Source organism: Macaca fascicularis, chromosome 8 (assembly GCF_037993035.2).
Source record: "Macaca fascicularis isolate 582-1 chromosome 8, T2T-MFA8v1.1".
NCBI classification, from domain to species: domain Eukaryota; kingdom Metazoa; phylum Chordata; class Mammalia; order Primates; family Cercopithecidae; genus Macaca; species Macaca fascicularis.
In genome coordinates this window covers 95,330,786-95,352,788 of record NC_088382.1, presented here as the reverse complement: position 1 = coordinate 95,352,788, position 22,003 = coordinate 95,330,786, and the positions used below count along the sequence as shown (strand labels likewise).

The window sequence follows — 22,003 nt, the reverse complement described above, 5'->3', positions numbered from 1 at the left end:
TGTGAAAATGACCATACTGCCAAAAGCAATCTACAAATTCAATGCAATTCCCATCAAAATACCACCATCACTCTTCACAAAACTAGAAAAAAAAAGGATCTACAATGCATATGGAACTAAAAAAGAGCCCACATAGCCAAAGCAAGACTAAGCAAAAAGAATAAATCTGGAGACATCACATTACCTGACTTCAGACTATGCTATAAGGCCATAATCACCAAAATAGCTTGGTACTGATATAAAAATAGGCCCATAGACCAATGGAACTGACTAGAGAACCTAGAAATAAAGCCAAATGCTTACAGCCAACTGATCTTTGACAAAGTGAACAAAAACATAAAGTGGGGAAAGGACATCCTATTCAACAAATGGTGCAGGGATAATTGGCAAGCCACACGTAAATGAATGAAATGGGAACCTCATCTCTCACCCTATACAAAAATGAACTGAAGATGGATCAAATACTTAATCTAATACCTGAAATCATAAAGATTCTAGAAGATAACATGAAAAACCCTGGTAGACATTGGCTTAGGCAAAGACTTCATGATCAGGAACCCAAAAACAAATGCAACAAAAACAAAGACAAATAGGTAGGACTCAATTAAACTAAAAATCTTCTGCACAGCAAAAGAAATAATCAGCAGAGTTAACAGACAACCCACAGAGTGGGAGAAAACTTTCACAATCTATACATCTGACAAAGGACTAATATCCAGAATCTACAAAAAGCTCAAAGAAATCAGCAAGAAAAAGCAAATAATCCCATCAAAAAGTGGGCTAAGGACATGAATAGACAATTCTCAAAAGAGGAATTACAAATGACTAGTAAGCATATGGAAAAATGCTCAACATCACTAATTATCAGGGAATACAAATCCAAACCACAATGTAATACCACCTCACTCCTGCAAGAATGACCATAAACAAAAGATAAAAAAAAAAAAAAAAAAGATGTTGGCATGGATGCAGTGGTGAGGGATAAAATACTGAACATTGGGTACAGTGTACACTGCTCAGGTGATGGATGCACCAAAATCTCAGAAATCACCACTAAAGAATTTATTCATGTAACCAAACACCACCTGTTCCCCAAAAATCTATTGAAATAAAAAATAAAAAATTAAAAAACATAAAAGTAATGATGTTACCTTTTGTTAAACATGGAAGCACTATAGATTACTTATAGTATTGGAGGCGGAGGTCAGGGGCATATAGATTACTTATATTAGAGGCAGAGGTCAGGGGTGGAGAGGAGATGGAGACAGGAGAGAAACACAAGTTGAACTTCTAGATTTTACCAAGTGGACTAAAGAAATCTCACTGAGTCTTTGGCAGCAGCATATTGCTAAGTGTAACGTGGGTCCTAATTTTGAAATATTTTCTGATGGCCCTTCTCCTATTGTAAAACCAATTTTCTTTCTGTGCATTTTGTCTGCTATTATGACTCTGGGGAAGACACCAGGTGAATGCTGCTTTCAGAAAGAAACAGGGTACAAGAGAATCTGCCGCCACACAGGGAAGAATTACAGAAGGACAAACCAACCTTTTCTGACCCTGTGTGAAGAAGGGGAGAGAAGAATTAAGCAAGGATGTCAGGTACTAGTGTCCTTCTTTGCCCTCATTCTTTAAGGGTCCAATCTGGGTGATAAGGAAAAGCAAGGAAACTGGTTCTTCATCAGAAGATAGGTTGCCTCTGTGTGATTCTTCCTGTATGACAGAGGCTTCCCTTTTACTGTTTCTTTCTGGAAACAAGATTCACCTGGACCCTTCCCCAGGGTCATAAATGAAGAGCTCTAGACTTTGCAACTAGAGGCAGTGGTGAGGATAAGCCTTCTGCTATTAGTACCTCCAAAAACCAGATGGAACAGACCAAACGCCAGCAGACACAGATGGAGCCAGGGCCAGCCTAGGCCACCCCACAACAGAGGCCAGCAAGGATCTGGGGGCATTATACAGATCCTGGGCCCTCTCCTCTGTCACCCAGACACCATCTGTGTGGGCTGGTATGAGTGGAGAATAAAAACCCGAAAAAAGACTGCTGAAACCTGAACAAACTGAGATGTCCTTTACTGACAAGTTTTAATTGCCAGCCGCCCTGCCGCCACTGAGTGGGGATTGGAGACGAGGGTGGTCCCAAGGAAGATGAGATGAGCTGTAGCAAATAAAGCACAACAATCCAGCCTGGGTAACATGGTGAGACCCTGCCTCTACTAAAAATACAAAAAAATAGCCAGGTGTAGTGGTGCACACCTGTGGTCCCAGCTACTGGGGAGGCTGAGGCAGGAGGATCACTTGAGCCCTGGAGGAAGAGGTTGCAGTGAGCTGAGATCGTACCATCATGCTATTGTAGTCCAGCCTGGGCCACAGAGTGAGATCCTATCTCAAAGAGAAAAAAAAAGCAACAATCCTGGGTGTCACTCTCAATATATACCCAGGATCAGAGAGGTTGAGAAGAGCTGGGATTCAAAACAAATAATCAAACTCAGTACAATTCTTTAGGAAAACAGGTGAGAAAGTAAGTTGTTTTGGTTACTTGATCTACAAAGTGACCAAAACAATTCAGTGGGGAAAGGATAGTCTTTTCTACAAATGGTGCTAGGAAAGTTGGATCCTCAGGCCAAAAAACTGAACTTAAATCCTTACCTCATACCATATAAAAAGTTAACTCAAATTGGCTCTTAGACCTATTATTTGGTAGAAAATACAGAATAAAATTTTTGTAAGCTTGAGTTAGCTAAAGATCTAAGGTGAGTTTAGGAAATTTTCTATCTAAAGCAATGAGTTTTTATTCCCTGACGTGTAGAACCTGATATGTGTTCCATTTCATTTTCCAGAATAATTCATTAGCCAAAGACTCCATGGTCAAGGCACAGAGCTAAATCCAGAAAGGCATAATAGTAAGAGATTTATTTTCATTTATTCACTCTTTCCTGTCTGTAATAGTTGTATAATTCATCTGTTTTGTTTGTTTGTGTGTTTCTTTAGAGACAGGGTCTCACTCTGTCACCAAGACTGGAGTACAGTGGTGCAATCATAGCTTACTACAGACTTGAACGCCTGGGTTCATGTGATCCTGGTGCGCGAGACTCCCAAGTAGTTAGGACTACAGGTATGCAACACCACGGTCGAATAATTTTTACATTTTTTATAGAGACAAGGCCTCACTATGTTGCCTAGGCTGGTCTCAAACTGCTAGCCTAAAGCAATCATCCTGCCTCAGCCTCCCAAAGTACTGGGATTACCGGAGTGAGCCACCATGCTCAGCTTAATTTCTCTTTTTAAAATTCAAATTATTATTTCACTTCTGGGTGTCAATTGAGTTCCGTTTTTTAATAAAATGAACTTTTATTTATTTTATTCCCAAGGGGCTTATATTGATTCAGTGTGCAGACTCTTCCCCCTTTTCTACCTTGCTACTTTTAATGTAATCATTTCTCTTGAAGAATTAATCTTCATAGGATTGTCATGAAGATCACATGAATGCTCAGAAAGCACTTAAAACGGCACTTGGCATAATAAGTAAATGACCTCCAGAGTTTTTCCTTTTATGGAGATTTCTTCAATTATCAGTAAGCCAATTATGATGGCTCATTATTAATAAGGAATTATTATGAATTATAAAAGTAGACATTTGTTCCTCCATTATTGTATTACCCACTACTCAGTCCACAATAAAATAACCCAAAACAGAATTCTGAATTTTATTAGAGAATATATCTAAAATACAATATTTATTAAGTTATGATATATTGTCTGAATTGAAATATACTCTGTATCACAACTCTAATTATAACAATTTTTACACATAATACTTCATTTACATCTCTGTAATTCAAAAGTCACTAAATTACAACGTAATTCATATTTAAGATAACTTTACTATAAATATATAATAATTTTTAAAGTTTTTCTTTAATATAACATCTTGGAATCATGAACATTTATTTTTTCTGGTTTACATTACATAGAATCATGACTATTTTACCTGATTTGCCTTAACTAGCTCAATTTATCACGTGCTATGGATTTGCACTCAATCATTCTACTTTCCTATGTTTTAAAAGCAGCATTTTAGTGAACAATTGAGTGCTCATCACCCTACATGCTGTGAACAAAGTCAAGGTACTTTATTCTTATTTCTTATCCTATATTCTGTGTTACAGAAAAACTACTACCATAAACAAAGCACCAACCAGCCACAGCAGTTGTTTCAAGCATGACAATTGATCTAGTCTTCACATTTTATTAGTAAGCCTATCAAGTAAGAGACGAAGCGTCTAGAAAACCAGACACAAAGCAATCAGGGTCCAAATCACCAAGGTAGATCTGTGCTTAGCTAGAGGGAAACACCCGAAGATTCATTATTTGGATACAGGCTATGGGACCATCTTATTTGAAGGAAGCTTTGATTTGCCTGTTCTTCAGTGGCTGAGCCGGGCGCCAGTTGTCCACCATCAGTTCTTCAGGTTCACCCTCCCCATTGAAGTTAAGTTTACGGAATTTCGACATCTAAAAGACACAATAAAACATTGATAATTCACGTTTCACAATAGTATTCAGTTATATGCTTGTGTTGTATCTTTAAATACATTCCCCTGCCAGGCACAATGGCTCATGCCTGTAATCCCAGCACTTTGGAAGGCTGAGGCAGGTGGATCACTTGAGGTCAGCAATTCAAGACCAGCCTGGCCAACATGGCAAAACCCTGTCTCTACTAAAAAAAAAAAAAAAAAAAAAAATTAGCCAGGCGTGGTGGCGCGCCTGTAATCTCAGCTACTCGGGAGGCTAAGGCACGAGAATCATTTAAACCCTGGAGGCAGAGATTGCAATGAGCTGAGATTGCGCCACTGCACTCCAGCCTAGGCGACAGAGCGAGGCTCTGTCTCAAAAAGCAGAAACAAAAACAAACAAAAATTACATTCCCCAACATTCACAGTGCTGTGCATCAAAGGCCAAAATTCAATTTGATTCCTAATAAATACATAATCACATATAGATTATGTATGCATGCTTTAATATAACAAACCAATTTATACAAAATACACAAATTCATTGGGGCCATTTTTAAAGGAAATTTTCAGTGACCTTTTAATTTTAAAATCTAATCTCAAAAATCTATAAACTCATACCTTTAGATGCAAAATAATAACAATTTTAGTTCCAAATTAAAGTTTGTTTTCTGCCCCAGGGAAGACAAACTATCACATCTGTACAATTAGATCAAGTGGTCAGGACCTGTAAGCTCTATGGGCTGAGCGACGAGCTGGCATCTCCAAATACACAAAAACACAGAAATGAATTTGCCCAGGCTGATTTGCCTTAACTAGCTCAATTTATTTCATGCTATGGAGTTGCACTCAACCATTCTACTTTCCTGTTTTAAAAATAGCATTTTAGTGAACAATTGTGAGTGCTCATCATCCTACATAGCCCTATTGGTATTTTGCCAATATATGCATTTAACATTAGAACCCCTTGTCACTGGTTGATTTTTACTCCCTTGTAAACTTGTTTCAGTTTACTGGCCACCACTGAGATACAGGAAGCCATTAAACAGTCTCCCACTTCTTCAAGGTTCTTAAAAAGTGCTACTTTCCTCCCTCTAACCAAGACTTGATCCAAATGAAAAAGGGTGATTTGGGCAGTAATACAGCAGCCCAGGAATCAACAGCCTTTGATCTCTTTTGTCTGGTAATAGTCTCTCAATCACTCCCATAAAGCCACCTTCCATGCACGTACATTATAACATGCACAGCTATGGTTACTGAATGCTAGGGAGCATTCTAAGGATATATAGGGTTGACTCATTACAACAGAATTCCAGCAATCTGAAAGAGAGTCTATTCATAAAGTGTAATCAGGTCAAACTTTTGATCAAACTAGTATAACCGATTTCTGTTCCTCACTGCACCAATTAAATTACACTCGTCACATTAGTCAACTTGACTCATTATTTTAGCATCACAGAGACAGAGCCTGAGTATAGAAAATAAAGGTAGCAGAATTAGCAGACCCGTTTATACTGCTTACCTAAAATCCACACCCCGCCACCCCTATACTTCCTCATTAACAGACATCGGCCCTCTCCCTGTAAGCCTCAGCGGGGTAATGAAGTTGTAGTGTAAGGAAAGGTTATAATGCCACTTTGTTTTGTAGATGGAGTATTTACGTTATAATTTAAAACATGGAATTTTTTTTCTTCTTTCACTGTGAGCAATCCAACTTTAAAGCAATAGTCTGACATTTAGAGCCATTATAGCAAATGGATTTATGGTGTATACACACCCACAGGCCGAAATGATCACATTCCCTGGCTAGAGACTAAGCAAGAAAACACAATTCTAGCCAGTGAGAAGTGAAAGGTTTGCTAGGGGCCTTCAGGGAAAAGCTTCTCCGCTCCTAGGGAGCCAACGGAAGAGGTATTCATTTCCTCCTCAAGAAGTGGTTGTATCCAGATGTGATGCTCAAAACGCTATTGCAACTGCCTTGAAGATGAAGTCCTCACCTGAAGATGGGCAAGGCCAAGTCAAGGGAATCAGACAGAGGAGGACCTGGAGCCCTAGCTTCCTGAGCTAAGCATGAGCCTCCCTCCAGACTCCATGTTATAGGACAAGAAAAATAGCCCTATTGGTATTTTGCCAATATATGCAATTAACATTATTAGTTTAATACCACTTTCAACTTTAAAGAGCAAACTCAGGGCACAAGGATTAATGCAGTAGGTTCAACTGCCCTTATCTATATGTGTATTTCGGCCTGTGGGTGTGTATACGCCATAAATCTATTTGTTATAATGGCTCTAAATGTCAGACTATTGCTTTAAAGTTGCATTGCTCTCAGTGAAAGAAGAAAAAAAAATTCCATGTTTTAAATTACAACGTAAACACCGCATCTACATAGCAAAGTGGCATTATAATCTTTCCTTACACTATAACTTCAAGAAGCTTGCTCAAATATCTTATTACTACAAGGTCAATCTTCAAGTGACATACTACAAGACAAGCATGCTATTTTTTAGGCACACTTTGATATGCTACAAGTAATTTTCCAGTTAGATATATATTTCCTTTAAAGAAAGATGTGAAGCATCTTCAGCATTCATAAGTTCATATTCTAAAGGAGGACACAGGAATATAATCCTTGCTCCCAGACCTGATTCTGTCCCAAGGTAGCTGAAGGGAAAACACTTCAATTTTCCTGTTTCTCAGACTGTTGTTGATCAAAGTGATTCAAGCCAGTGAAATGAGAAAGTTGGACAACATAATCTCTATTGCACATTGCAGCTCTAAACCTCTATTATTCAGCATTTTTGTAGCTTTAAATCACACTATCACTACTCACATAGTGACCATTTTCAAGATTGTTGGCTCCTAAAGCTCTCCTTAAATTATTCAGGATCCAGCCTCTTGCGAATCCTAAGGAATGTTCACTTTCTACATTTCAACTGTGCGCTAAGAGACAAGTCTAGGAAAAATTCATTTGTATCCACTTTTGTGGCCACTCATCAGTGACTTAGAAGCTGCATTAATCACTTGAACATCACACAATACATTGTATTGGAAATGTAAGAATACCTGCTCTAAGCCTCTAAAGCAACCTGGAGTAAGTTTTAATAGATATGTGTTCTCCAAGGGATGACTCTCACCTGTCAGGATTCAGAAATGCATTCTGATATAAATAAAACTGCAGAAAGCTCTTATGTGAGTGAGTAGTAAGCTGGGAATTCACTGATATCTATGTAACCTTGAATATGAACTCTCACTTTTCTAAGCCTCAGTTTCCTCATAACTGGCAAAAAAAAAAAAAAAGAGCATTTATTAGGTGACAGACACCTTTTTCATTGAATCTTTACAATGACTATTCAATTTTACAGGCTAAACAAACTGTGTAAGTTTATAGCTAATAACAACAAAGATTTACTGAATGCTGTTTATTTGCTGAGCACCGTCAAAGGCACTATTTCCACAGCAAGAAGTAGCAGAAGGATTAAATCTCAGGTCTCTCTCACTCTGGAGGCCAAGGTCTTCTGCCTTGACTAAATGCTCCACCTATAAACAGACCTGTCATTAGAAAACCAACCTGCTCGCTGCTGACGCTGATGGGTTCCTTGAGCACAATCCAGGTCACACATTCCAGAAGAGGAGGGGTGGTCAGTGAGCCTGGGTAGGTCCAATAATCCAAGGATTCAGGAAGGAGACCACGAGGATCGAAGTTAGTGAAGTCAGCACTCTTGCCCTAGAACAAGGCAAATACGCAGGTTCAAACCGTCACATTGACACAGTAGGAGGAAGGTAGGAAAGCAGGAGACACAAATAGGTATACTCCTCTCTGATGGTCAAAAACACTTGTTAAAAGAGAGGTCCTATATTCACTGGCAAACAAAATAAAAAGAAATTAACAGAAGACATTCGACTTGAAAATATGTGGCAGGTCTTAGCAAAACAAAACAAAACAAAACAAAAACTATTTTCACATGTCCATTTTTCATGTTGGCCATTTATCTAAAATCCTTACATTCTCCATTAAGTCATTAACTGATCACACCCAGTATTTAAAGTGAGACTGCTGCCACTAAAATGAGGTGACTTCAGATTGCAATAACAGAAATAGGGTATCCCTGATGAGGAGGTGATTTTTCTCGCTCTAGGTCAGAATCAAATAACTACATTCTGTTTTGGACACTACACTTTTCAAGCAAACAGGAATGATTTATTGGAAGAGTGACAAGGTGGTGGCAAAGAGAGAAAATGATGTCATATGAGAATAGTTAAAGGGAACTAAAGATAATTAGCTTGAGGTAGGTGAAAAAACAGAGTAGAGAGAGAGTAGGGTTATGTGGAAGAGAGATCAGGTTTATTCTATGAATTCAAGGGCCTCAAGCCAGGGGTGTAGAGTGAGCATTTCAGAGAATAGATGCTGCTTCAATGTGAGGATCAGCTTTAGAAAGCCAGGGCTGTCCCTGCTGATAAGTTCCCCATTACGGGAAGTGACTGTAGTGTTTAAACAGATGCTCAACGACCTCAATACAACTATGCTGTAGAGAGGATTTAAATGCAGGATGAATGAATGCAAAGAGGTTATAGAATAGAAATCTCCATGAAACAGGGCCTTGTTTATCTTGTTCACCATTGTATCTACTTGTTTGCAAAGCGACTGGCACATAGTACATACTCAACAAATATCTGCTCTGTGAGTGAGTGAATAATTTGACTAGAGGACCTTTGAACCGCCTTGTAGTCATAAGATTCTCTGACTCTTACATATGGATGTTCAAATGATGGGGGAGCAAGATTAAATAAACACAAGTCTTAGAATTATGCTAGCATTAGGATCAACTTTGTTGAAAGAAACATTAAATATTTAAGGAATATTCTACCTTTATCAACTGCTCATCCAAATATCACATGTCATTGAGACTGTGCAATTTGATCAAAAGAAGTTTCTAAAACCAATGGAGTATTGAAAATCAGTACCCTAAGGAGGTGGCAGAAAATTCAAATTTACCTTTGTTTTAATGGAGTCCAGCACATCAACAACTTTCTGAAGGCCTGGTTTAGCGCTGCCAACCTAAAGAAAAACATAAAGGGCAAGATATTATCACCCAGTTGGTACTGTACCAGTTTTTATTTTTATTTGGGTAGCTCTATTAGAAAACATCCAAATAGCCCAAATCCTCCACTTTATACATGACACCCATCAGTACTGGCTTGATGACACTGGCACCATAGACTTGCCTACTTTCACCGAATCTTCAACCTGCCTCGGCTTCCACTCAGATAGTACTCCTGAAACCACTGGCTCAATTATCCCCAGTGACAGAGCTCTAACTTTTAGAATACTCTTCAAGGACTTTCCTTGATTTGGACTTTACACTACGGTCATCCCTTCTTTTTAAAAATTATCTTCTTCTTTGGCTTTCCCTATGCCTTCCAACATCCCAAATCTCTCTTAACTCTTGCCTTTTTTTTTTAGAGTCAGAGTCTTGCTCTGTCACCCAGGCTGTAGTGCAGTGGCATGATGATAGCTCACTGTAACCTCAAACCCCTAGGCTCAAGTGATTTTCCTGCCCTTGCCTCCCGAGTAGCTGGGACTGCAGGTATACACCACCATGCCCAGCTAATTTTGTGTTTTTGTGTTTGTTCGTTTGTTTTATGCCCAGCTAATTTTTAAAATTTTTTCATAGAGATGGAATGGCGCTATGTTGCCCAGGCTGGTCTTGAGCTCCCGGCCTCAAACTATCCTCCTGCCTTGGTGTCCCAAGGTGCTGGGATTATAGGCATAAGCCACCACGCCTGACCCCTTTTAAGTTGTTTAATTTGCATCTCTCCCCTTGTAAAGGCCTTACATTTTGCAGTTTCTCATGATTGCCCCCTGGGCAGCTTTCTCATCTCCCTCTTGGTGCTGTACTTGGATGATTTCATAGATACCTGTAGCTTTCACCTCAACATATGAATCAGAGCTCATAAATCTCCAGTCCAGACTTTTCTCCATTCCCCTTTACCACTGTTTAGAAGGCAGCTCAACCAGTTTTGTCCCACTGTTGCCTGAAATTCACTGTCTTTCCCCTCTTCAGTACCTGATCTTACTTTATCATGATATAGTACTGTTTAGCCTCAGATTAAATGAAAAGAAAACAAACACCTAGCAGTCACCCAAGTTGATCTTTTTATGTTCTTCACGTTTACATTCAAACAGTACCGAATAAACACCTCTCCTATTGTCTTTCTGTCCTCCATCTCCACTGCAACTAGCAGATATGAAAGGAGGAGATAAACTTTAAAACATTTCAGGGACAAAGACATTTCCTAAGCTCTTTTGTAGAATGTCCTGTATGTTACAAATGTTCTGTCTGGTCATTCTTTATTAAAAATAGGAAAAAAAGAAATAATTGGGCCATCAACTAACCTTCAAAAAAATACCTAGAACGGCCAGTCCATCGGGTTGCTGCACAGCTTTCCCAAAATCCCCATATTTTGTGTTCCAGTGAACCAAGTGAAGCTAAGGTGAAGAAACAAAGCCACAGTGAGTGGTTTACACAATCAAAGCCAACAGATTTTGTCCAATGGTCTTTTTCTCACAGTAAAGGTTACTTAGGAAATTGAAAATATGGATAATTTTAAATCAAAACTTTCCTTTCATTTTAATTCTAATTATCCACAGAGTACTTGGTATAATAGCAAGTGTTTTCATCAATAACTCTAAGACAAAGAAATGTACAGTTTTGACAGAAGGCACACATTTGATATCCAAATTTATGTTAAAACAGGATCCTCTAATTTGAGTCTGTTTACTTTTTGCAAATGGTGGAGTTGGAGACAGTAGAGAAAGTTCTGCAGCATTAAGTATAATGTCACAATTAAAGGTTATAAAAAGCAAATATGAAGGTCCTTTGTAAAAGAAGTGGTTCACTGGGTGCGAGTTGAATTTACAAATTAAGCTTTTGAAATTAATGCTATCAACTTATAAACATTTTTCCCTGGAAAGAAAAAAAAAAGTATATCTTACCTCTGCAGCATATTTCTTTTTATCCACAGTATGCTCAGAACCTTGCCCATCAAGTGAACCCCAGTGAAAGTGAAACTGAATCAATCTGTAAGTGCCATCCAGGGGTCCTCCCTTGATCACTATAATTAAAAACATATATACATGTAACATATATGTATGTATCTGCATACACATACATACATATGTATACACACATACATTCATACACACGCACATGAAACACATGTCTAAATATTACCATCTTTAGTTCTATTTTACAGTACTAAATGTTTGCCTTTCATCACATTTCACTCTGAAAATTCAATCCAGAGTCAAGTTTAGTCTATGGTGCTGAACAAAATCACTTCGTCTGTTTTTATTCCTCACATGTGTTGTCTGGAGAAAGGATGCTTTTCACATCTTTCTTTCTGAGCATACTGATTCCTTTTTCTGGATTTGTTTTAGAGTCATAGATTCAGGTCCAGAGAGAGAAAATTTTAAGTGAAACTAATAATCCCTCTGTGAATCATTTAGGAAGCACCCATGTAGCCACTGGCCAAATAATTGGTCTGCCACATACACTTGCAAACGTGGGACCGTCTGTTCTACCAAGGCCCAATGGCTGCCATACAGCCTGCTTTGCTAACCTCTGATACCAGTTCTTACACACCCGAATTTGTGAAATAAGTATTCCATTGATCTTAACATTGCAAAATCCAATTATCCTTATATAGGCTTCCCAAATTCTTTAGAATTTGGACTGTCACTGCTGCTGGCTAGCTTTGTTCCCTTAATTTTTTATTATTTATTTACATATATTTTAATTATTATTATTATTATGGTGGCTCACACCTGTAATCCCAGCACTTTGGGAGGCTGAGGTGGGCTGATCACGAGGTCGGGAGATGGAGTCCATCCTGGCTATTATTATTTTTTGAACAAAATCTTGCTCTGTTGCCCAGGCTGGAGTGCAGTGGTGCGATCTCAGCTCACTGCAACCCCCGCCTCAAGCAGAATTCAAGTGATTCTCGTGCCTCAGCCTCCCGAGTAGCTGGGATTACAGGCGTGCACTACCATGTCCAGCTAATTTTTATATTTTTAGTAGAGGCAGAGTCTTGCCTTGTCGCCCAGGCTGGTCTGGAACTCCTGAGCTTGAGTGATCCATTCACCTCGGTCTCCTAAAGTGCAGGATTACAGGCATGAACCACCGTGCCCAGCCAAAAGTTTTTATTAATCTTCTTTGACCTTAATTTACTCATCTGTAAAGTGGATACACTAAATCATTTACTATTTTACTAATAATTTGTGGATCGTCTTCTATATGCAGTGTAATGTGCTCTATTATCTCTAAGAACTTAAAATTCTAACTTGATAACTATTCCATGATTCTACTATTTTGGCATTAATGTAACTTCACTAAGCCAAATCAGTACTAAAACTCACATACTTGGGCTACGAACTATCTGTACATAACTAACAAGTTGCGTCTTGACAGAGGATTAAAATAGTGTGAAATCACTCTTTCTCCTCCCCTCCACCAAGAAAACTCTGTACCTAACTTTATATATATTAATGGGATTTAACCAATATATTCAAAAGCTTTTAGAGGTAGTTTAGTTCTACAATTTAAATTTTATTTTTCTAGTACTGGGAATTAAACATCTGTTGCTATAAGTGTATTTTATTAGCTTTACTTTATACTTCCATAAAATAACGACCCCAGATTTACTTTGGCATTGCAGAACAAAGGGATAACTTCGGTACAACAAGATTTGTTCATGAGCTTCACCTAAATATGCTTACATGGTAGCAACACCCATTCATCTATTCAAAGTGAAACACTGCTTTGAAGATATTTAAGCAGTGAGGTCTTTCTGTGGTTCCTGATACAACCTCTGGCTGCCAGATCTGTTTTACAGTAGGCCAGGATAAAAAAGGAAGAATGAAAACAGAAAGAATTATAAATGGTGTTATGTTTCAGATCTGCTAAGAAATATGAATTTGGATGTATTCTGACAAAGTCACATCTCTTGGAACACCAAAACAACTTATTATGACAGTATGTTTCCTGATAATTCTATAAGGAAATATTAGCTTCTAATTCTAGACTCTTTTTAAGAGAATGAAAGAATTCTCTTTTTTTAAATAATAATATACCCTTAAAAATTAAATATATGTTCATGAAATAAATTAATACTGAAAAAAATCCTTTATAATAACTCTTTAAAGCTAGCAACCAACTGGCTGATAATAAGAAGCAAATGTCATTTGTCACATCATTAATTCTACCAAGTGGTAAAACTAACTAAATAAAACTATACTAAGCATCTTGAGATAACCAGTTTTCCAAATGTAGCTTCTTTCTCCCCAATGAAGAATCATAGCAGGATCTTACATTTTAAGGAGAATAAAGTTTATTGCTATTTCTTATTCTTATTCTTTCTCTTACAAATCTTAAAATTTCATCTTAATTTGTTTCTAAGAACATTTAGAATTAGGCAAGAGTGTGTGCAAACTTTTATTAAACAATGCTTGCTAACAGCTAAGACAAAAAAAAAAAAAAAAAGAAAAAGTACTCTGGGCTCAATGATTAAACACATTCAGTGCTAATCTCCTATCACCAGATACCTGTTTTAGCCCCTGTTAAAATAAAACTCATTGCTATGAAGATTAGAAACCCACTGTAACTAGAAAAAGTTATTAAATCCTTAACGTTTACTTGCTACAGAAGGCAACAATTCTAGCAAACTCTTAGCATGGAGTTTAGTCAATGAAGTCCTTCAAAAACATGGTTATAATAAATTGACATAAACTCAAACTTTTTATTTGCGAAAAATAAAAGATAATATTTTGGTTTAAGTTAGGGACTTTATGCTATATTCTGGTTCTACTTATTTATTTAAATAACTCCATGCCGTTTTCTAAACTGTTGCAGTTTAAAATGAAATCTATTTTCTAATGTAAAAATAATTTTTAAAAATAGCAGAAATTGCTAACTGCGTATTTTTTCTCTGTAAAATCCAGCCATGGCAGTGGCGCTTTAAAGAGTCAATGGTTTATTGTGCCCCAGAAATGTGTTTTGTGCGGGATGGAGACATAAATACAGTTTTCTACTCTAACGTTTTTTCAAGACCTCCCAAATTTAATTTAAATTCAAATCTCAACATCAAGAGCTCCAGCCAATTTTAATTTTCATGATCTGTCATCAATTATACATACTCTGTATATAACACAAAACAAGCACTAAGTGTAATGTTATAGAATAATCTGTCTTCCTATACATATTATTTGAGGAAATTATATAAATTACTTTTTGAGAAAAATAAGAGATCTAGCAATATTGAAATGAATCACATTGCTTACACAAATTAAAAGCTGAACATTTAATATTTTTTAATTTTTTCTCCCTACTCACTTAAACTAAATTAAGATGCACTGAAGTGACAGACTAAAGACCTTAATGAATGTCAACAGTTTCTTTTAAGTCCAAAATATAAATAAACTAGTCCCAATAATCTTTAGTTTAAAAATAAATTTTAAATGATTTCCTACTAATGAAGCAAATGATTAATTCTACAGAAAACATGTCATTTTCAGGACTATCTTTTCTATAAATAACCTGAAAATGTTAAAATCATGTATTACTGTGTTGACTGTTGGCAGCAGCCAATAATCCTAAGGCTACGTGACAATATAGACAAATCTGGGGATAAAAAACATACACGTGTTCCATTTGTTTTAAAGCAATAAGATGTGTAGCTGTCACTTTCGCTAGAGTAAACACTGTTGAAATTCAACAGAAGTTGTGGTTTAAGCTATGTGGCAATTATATAGGAGTAAAAAAAGAAGCTGTTTTGATGTGAATATAGTAACTACAGTGTTTAGAATATGTTGGTCCATTTTCTAGGTATTTAGGGTTTTGCTGACACCATGACTGTGTGCATGACAAGCCCTTTCATTTGTTGCCATGCTTTCTTTTAACTTAGGACTGCTGTGGAAGAAAACTTTTAGAGTTTCAAAAGCAAGTCTCTGAAAGTCAAGCAGGATCCATGTATGAAGATCCATTATGTCATACAGACAATGGGTCACTTAGAAAGAGCACAGGTAAACTCATCCAGCTTCCTTTAATCTTTTCTTGAAATAACAAACAGATTTTTAAAATTTCAATTTCTAAAAAACAGAAATGATGTAAGACTTGGATAAGAGTTGGCCCAATAATTCTGGCATTGGCTTTCAAAATTTGTCCCTAACTTTGCAATAAAGCAGGAGAGTATTAAACTCCTTAATAAAAGTTAATAAGTTAGCAGGAGTTAATAATTTGACTACTATTCTTTTCTCCTAGATAAGGCCATTAATAAAACATCTCAAGCAGGGTGAGTTATTATTTAATAAGTTTTTTTAAAAACCTAAAGGGATTAGCAATTTTTCATTAACTGAAGGTGAATTTAAGGTGGCTTATTTTCAAAGGAATTTAGAAGATTGATCAGAGCTCTAACCCAAGCTTCTAGTTAAATCCTATTAACTCCACAGTTTAAAAAATTCTCTCAAGCTTAAATCAGCAATAAAGTCAACCCACTCAGTTCCTGATACCCAAGTACCTAAGTTTGGATATAAGAGAACATTTAAAGCATATTGGAAAACCTCAATTTATGAGAAGTTCTAGAAGGCTGAAACCTCATTAAGACAAAGAAGACAGGTAAATGAAACGCATTTAAATGCAGGAAATAAGAGGTATAGGAAATCTAAAAATGTTACCACCACAAAAATAACTCCTAACAAAAAGATGTTAAACTGTTGATTTGTTAAAATTAAATGAGTGAAATAAAAAACTCTTTGACTTAACTGTACAGAAAAAAATGCCAGTTTTTAAAAAACATGGTATGTACAAACTAAATGTCAAATATGGTTATCCTTCAAATATTTTTATTCAAATTCTATTTTTAAGTGATTGCTATTTAGTCCCTCCATCAAACTGGCAAGGAGATGACTTAGCAAGTTATTTAAACTCTTCGGCTTCAGTTTCTTCATGTTTATTTTAGGTGAGTTTAACTAGAGTATCTCTACTCTTTGTTTTGGCTTTGAGAGCCTAGGATTGTCTTATTTTAAAAAAAAAAAAATTCTAAAGGGAGTTTTTCCACATGTTTTTTCTTTGTGTGTGGTTTTGTTTGTTTGTTTGTTTTGAGATGGAGTCTCATGCCATCGCCAGGATAGAGTGCAGTGGTGTGGTCTTGGCTCACTGCAACCTCCACCTCCCGGGATCCAGATTCTCCTGCCTCAGCCTCCTGAGTAGCTGGGGTTACAGACGCATGCCACAACACCCAGCTCATTTTTTTGTATTTTTAGTAGAGACGGGGTTTCTACTACTGTTGGCCAGGCTGGTCTTGAATTCCTGACCTCAAGTGATCTGCCTGCCTCAGCCTTCCAAAGTGCTGGGACTACAGGTGTGAGCCACCATGCCTGGCCCCCACATGGTATAATTTTTAAAAATTTCTTCTGTAGATGTCTTTTCCCTTAATATTGACATTGTAATATATTCTGCATCCTTGTTTAACCAAAGTAACTGAAAATGTGGAAAAGAGAGGCAAAATTACAAAGGAATCTTTCCTATGCAAATGAGGGCAAGTCCTTCCTGACCTTGCTTTGAGTGTGCCTTCTTGCCTTTCTGGAGCACATGCTGTGCTCTCTTAAGTCCCCTGGTATTTCCTATCTCCCTTTGCCTGGACTCTTGTCCAAGACATCAAAATCCTTCAAGCCTCCACATAAGCCTTATTTACCCTGGAAAATCTTTCCTGTCTTACACAGTTAGACTGCTAAGCCTCCTTCATGTTTCCATAGTTCCTCGGAATACTTCCTTTCTGCACTTATCAAAGTGGCAGTCAGGGTCTACTATTTCTATGTCTTTCTACTTTAGATATTTCCAGCATGGGCTCCGGGAAACAGGAGAGGGACCAGGCCTCCACCCTGCTTTCATGATGCTTAGCTTCCCATGCATTTAAGTGGTGTTAGTAATGATTTTTTTTTTTTTTTTTTTTTTTTTTTGTAGAAGAACTAGGTGGATAATACATGTGTCTCTAAAGGCATGGGTGGGAGCTCCTACCTAAACGCCATGGTTTTCATCTGTTTCACAATCTAAACATGGCCAACTTCTTTCAAAATGTATGCATTGCTCTCCACAAGAAATAGCTGCTAAAAATGTAGCTAGAACCAATTAGTTACTGCTTATGGAGAAATCCGTCAAAGTTTAACAGATTCATGGTAAAATATATAACTATATAATAACTTCATACATAAAATAAGTACATATTCAGTATGATAAACAGAATGCTTCAGAAAATATAAAAATAAAATTTTAAAATACCATCCAACGATGAGAACTAATCTTAAAGCTGTTAAAGAAAAAGTTTATTCAGAAATCTTACCTCAGGTGCAACATTTACAGCAATTGTCTAATAGAGGCGGTCGAAGGGTTCAAATTGTGACAACAACAGAGGCCATTTATTGAGGAACTTCTATGCGCCAGGCACTGGGCTAGGTGCTTTACATATACTGTCCCATTTCATCCTTCCACTGTGGCAGATACTATTGTTACTCCAACTTAACAGTTAAAAACAACTAAAACCTAGACAGCATTACTCGCAAAGTCTCTGAGCTAGTTGTCGGCAGAGCTAGAACTCAACTCTAGGTCTCTCTGACCCCGGTCTATGCTGATAACCACCAGACCATATGTTCAAATCCACTTTCCAATAATATGTATTACTAGAATAATTTATTTCACTATCCATTTTCTTTTTTTTTTTTTTTTTTTTTTTTTGAGACGGAGTCTCGCTCTGTCGCCCGGGCTGGAGTGCAGTGGCCGGATCTCAGCTCACTGCAAGCTCCGAGCCCGGGTTTACGCCATTCTCCTGCCTCAGCCTCCGAAGTAGCTGGGACTACAGGCGCCCGCCACCTCGCCCGGCTAGCTTTTTGTATTTTTTTAGTAGAGACGGGGTTTCGCCGTGTTAGCCAGGATGGTCTCGATCTCCTGACCTCGTGATCCGCCCGTCTCGGCCTCCCAAAGTGCTGGGATTACAGGCTTGAGCCACCGTGAGGACGATAAGGAATCTCATTTGCTTTCATTTATTGGAGATTTGTTTCTTCAGCGTTCCAAAAAAGACTCAAAGTATCCAATTTCTATGTAGCATCCAATGAGATACAAAATGTGGTAGACATTACATCCATTGAAAACAATGACATCATTGTGGCTCTTTCAAAAAGCACAGCTACAGACTAAAGTAGCTCACTTCTTTTGGTTTGTAAATGACTAGACATGAAATGTTATAGTATCCTTTCTGTATGTGTAATACCTTGAGACCTTTGGCCTTGTCATGTTATAAATATACAGTATTCTTTACAAGGAAAAAAGTGTTTAATTTAATTATATAACACTGTTCCTTTGGAGTGAGAGAAATGCTTGGGAAAGCAATGTAGCAGAATCACTGAACTGTCTTCAATGTACAACCTTGACTTGATTCTAATAAATCATCATACTGTGTCAGAATGTGTGAGTATGATTGTGAGTGTGTGTGTGTGTATGTATGTATGTGTGTACTGGGGACGGTGCACACAGGCAGGCACAGGTAGGTTGAAAACATTTCTCAGATGATCTCCACATTATCCCCCATCTAATTGTCTTCCAGAATCACCATTTCAGAAAGCCAGGTGTTTACAAATTTTTTAAAAGTTGAAAGGAGGGAAAAATTCTTTTTACAAAACCAAGCTGACTATATAGGATAGCTGCTGACAAAGAATAGTCAACCCAAATGGTTATAATTGCATGTTATACAATATATTAGTACCGTAGGTCACTACTCCAAAACTTTCTCATTTTACTGCACCACTCCTCTCACTCCCACCACCAAACAAAATGTGTTTGCAGCACCATTTCATTCAATGACCTTCCGAGCAAAGCACTCAGGAAAATAGGGCACTGGCAATTAAAGTAACTGCTGAGCAAAGAAGGCAGCTACTATGTCTGAATGGGATTGTTCTCTTGTTTCAAAAGAGAGAGAGATTTAAAAAAAAAAAAAGCAGCATTTTTTTTTTTTTTTTTACAGTGAGCATCCTGTAAACAGCTCTATTACAAATAAATATGGTAATTGGTTTTGTCAGTAACGGGCCAGGTATGTCCACCAACTCTACAACATCTTCGTTTGTGGAATGAATTTCTGAGTAGATATCAAAATATGCTGCCATCTTTATCACACTAGCCCAATCTTAAGAAATACCCATAACATTTTCCAAGAATTTCAGCATTTTAAATTGGCACGTTTTTTGTTACTCTTCTCGCTGCTACCTTGAAGATAAGGCTCACTAAGATATACTTTTTAATGGATATGCATCAGCTCTGGAAGACAAATATTTTACAATCTTAAAAGTTCAATTAGTGCAAATCTCATCATGATTGATCTTTATTGCTAGGGGACTTTGTGCCTTTTGTGACTTTTCACAGGCATATCGCAGTTATTCAATGCCCTACATAGAAGTCAGGGATTTCACAGAGGAGAAACGGCCCCGGGACACTTCAAACTAATTAGCCTACTTCTCAGAATCTGAGACCTAATGAAAATGATCAGGGTGGCATCCTTGAGTCCTGAGACAAACTGTGCTATTAAGAGGGTTCCTACCACTGTTCCTGGCTCCTTCCATTAAGCTCGGAAAACAGCTACTGTCTGAAATACACAAGTTATTTTCTAAACACTGACCTGCTTTGTCCTGAGAGTCATCAAACTCCACGTTGAAAGAATGACCATTGTTGAGGATCCTCAGAGAAGTTGCTTGATCATAGGAAACAGACAGGGGCTTCAGGGAAGGGTCATACTTGGCTGTATGAGTGTTGATGTCAACAGGGGACTGGCGCTGTCCCTTGGCAATGGGGAAGTCCTTATGCCAGTGCTCAGGTCCTGGGGGAAAGAAGACGTGTGAATCCCCCATTGTAGGGAAAGGTACACCCAGACCCCTAGAGAACAATCATTCCGGAGCCTATCTGCTCAGTTCCAATTTTAGAAGCACCACTTAACAGTGGGGTAAATTTTGGCAAAACACGTAATCTGTGCCTCAGTTTCCACATTTGCAATATGGAATAATTAGAAATTTACCTCATAGATGTCGCTGTAACAATTAGAATTGATATATGTAAAGTTCTTAGATCACTGAGTGCTATATAAATATTAGCTATTTTAAAGTCGTTTTACTGAAATTCAGCAAGTGAAGTTGGGCAGACACTAATGTCAGGGCTTGTGGTTGGGATTTGGGGATATGCAAGCTCACTTAAGACATTCAAGGAGATCCGGATCCTTTCCTCACTGCCCAGGCCCGGGCCCACCCCTCCTTTAACCGTCAGGGTCCCCACTACCTAGGAAGCCCCACACCTTCCAAAGATGCGCTAGGTGCGCCAGAGGCATGCTTCTCTGCTCCGCTGGCTCGGAAGAACCAGGTCTGAGGCCAAGATAAAACCTGATTCCTGGTGTCCGACCCCCTAACATTAGAAGTCGAGAGATGAAGGGAACACTCGGAAATCAGCGCCATGGATTCAAACCAGCACTGGAAAATGCCCCGGGACAGTTCGTGCTGAGCGCCTTAGCCACAGGTGGTGCTGAAACTGCAGGGGTGTGTGGGGGTGGACTGGGGGGGGAGGGGAAGGGGGAAGGGGAGTCTCTTAATTTCTCTGCGATCAACAACTAGAATTTTCCGTTAAAACCCTTCCCCGCCTCCTCCTAGGTCCGGTTAAAATGATCCCTGGAGGGACTGTCCTCGGGTCCCGCGGCCAGGGCTGCGCCTCCCCTCCTTCGGGCCCTGTGCGCCTCGGGCGGACGCGGGGATTCCTCGACAGTGGCCTCGCAGCTGGGGCAAGGGGGGCATCCCCGGCGCCGGGGAGCCGCGAGCGGAGTGAGCGCCCGGGGCGCACCTGAGCATCCAGCGCTCCCCGCGGCCGCAGTAAACAGCATGTGCGGGTGCTGTGGGCCCCGGGCCGGCATCCAGGCTCGGGGATCCGGGATCTGGGGGCCGCCGCGCCGGCCACCGCCGGCACTCACCGTTGTGCTTGCCGTACCCCCAGTGATGGGACATGATCGCGCCGGCGGTCTGGGCTGGCCAGGAATCGGCACCGGTCTAGCGGCGGCAGCTCGGGCGCCTGCACTGTATGTCCGCGGGTCGTGCCGGCACCGGCTTTTATAGGCTCCCGCCAACTTCGTGCTCGGGGGCGGCCCGGGGGAGGGGGCCCGGATGGACCTAGGCGACAAGGGGAGGAGGTGACGGGCGGAGGTGATCTCCCCGCGCTCGGGGCGGGCCGGGCGGGCTAGGCTCCGGGGGCGGGGAAAACGCCCTCTGGGCGGGCGTTCAGCGGGGCTCCGGGGCTCCTCTCCAGTCGCCCGGCTCCCCTCGGCCCGCGTCCGGGCCCCAGTGTCCTGAGCTGGCAGCGAAGCTCGGATCTCTGGGCTCGCGTCGGCTGCGGTGGCTCCTGGGCTCCTCCGTCCGACCC

General features: G+C 39.2%; 1 protein-coding gene across 1 annotated transcript; it reads right to left on the bottom strand.

Annotated features, from left to right (window-relative positions):
• Nucleotides 1-3,690: 3,690 nt before the first annotated feature.
• On the bottom strand, nt 3,691-21,666 carry CA2 (carbonic anhydrase 2). Its single transcript, XM_045398464.2, has 7 exons — nt 21,558-21,666; nt 20,229-20,426; nt 11,509-11,627; nt 10,909-11,001; nt 9,508-9,570; nt 8,083-8,238; nt 3,691-4,512 (listed from the first exon to the last, which is right to left on the bottom strand). Exons 1-7 carry the CDS (start codon nt 21,589-21,591, stop codon nt 4,393-4,395), a joined length of 783 nt encoding a protein of 260 aa, XP_045254399.2. The 5' UTR covers nt 21,592-21,666; the 3' UTR covers nt 3,691-4,392.
• Nucleotides 21,667-22,003: the final 337 nt, after the last annotated feature.

Bases quoted from the DNA above. Each gene is read 5' to 3' on its own strand.
- CA2 (XM_045398464.2), bottom strand. From the start codon at position 21,591: ATGTCCCATCACTGGGGGTACGGCAAGCACAACG. The intron at 11,628-20,228 runs GTCAGTGTTTAG...TTTTAATTATAG, and splicing joins TGACTCTCAGGACAAAGCAG to TGATCAAGGGAGGACCCCTG. The intron at 11,002-11,508 runs GTAAGATATACT...TCTTCACCTTAG, and splicing joins AAAAGAAATATGCTGCAGAG to CTTCACTTGGTTCACTGGAA.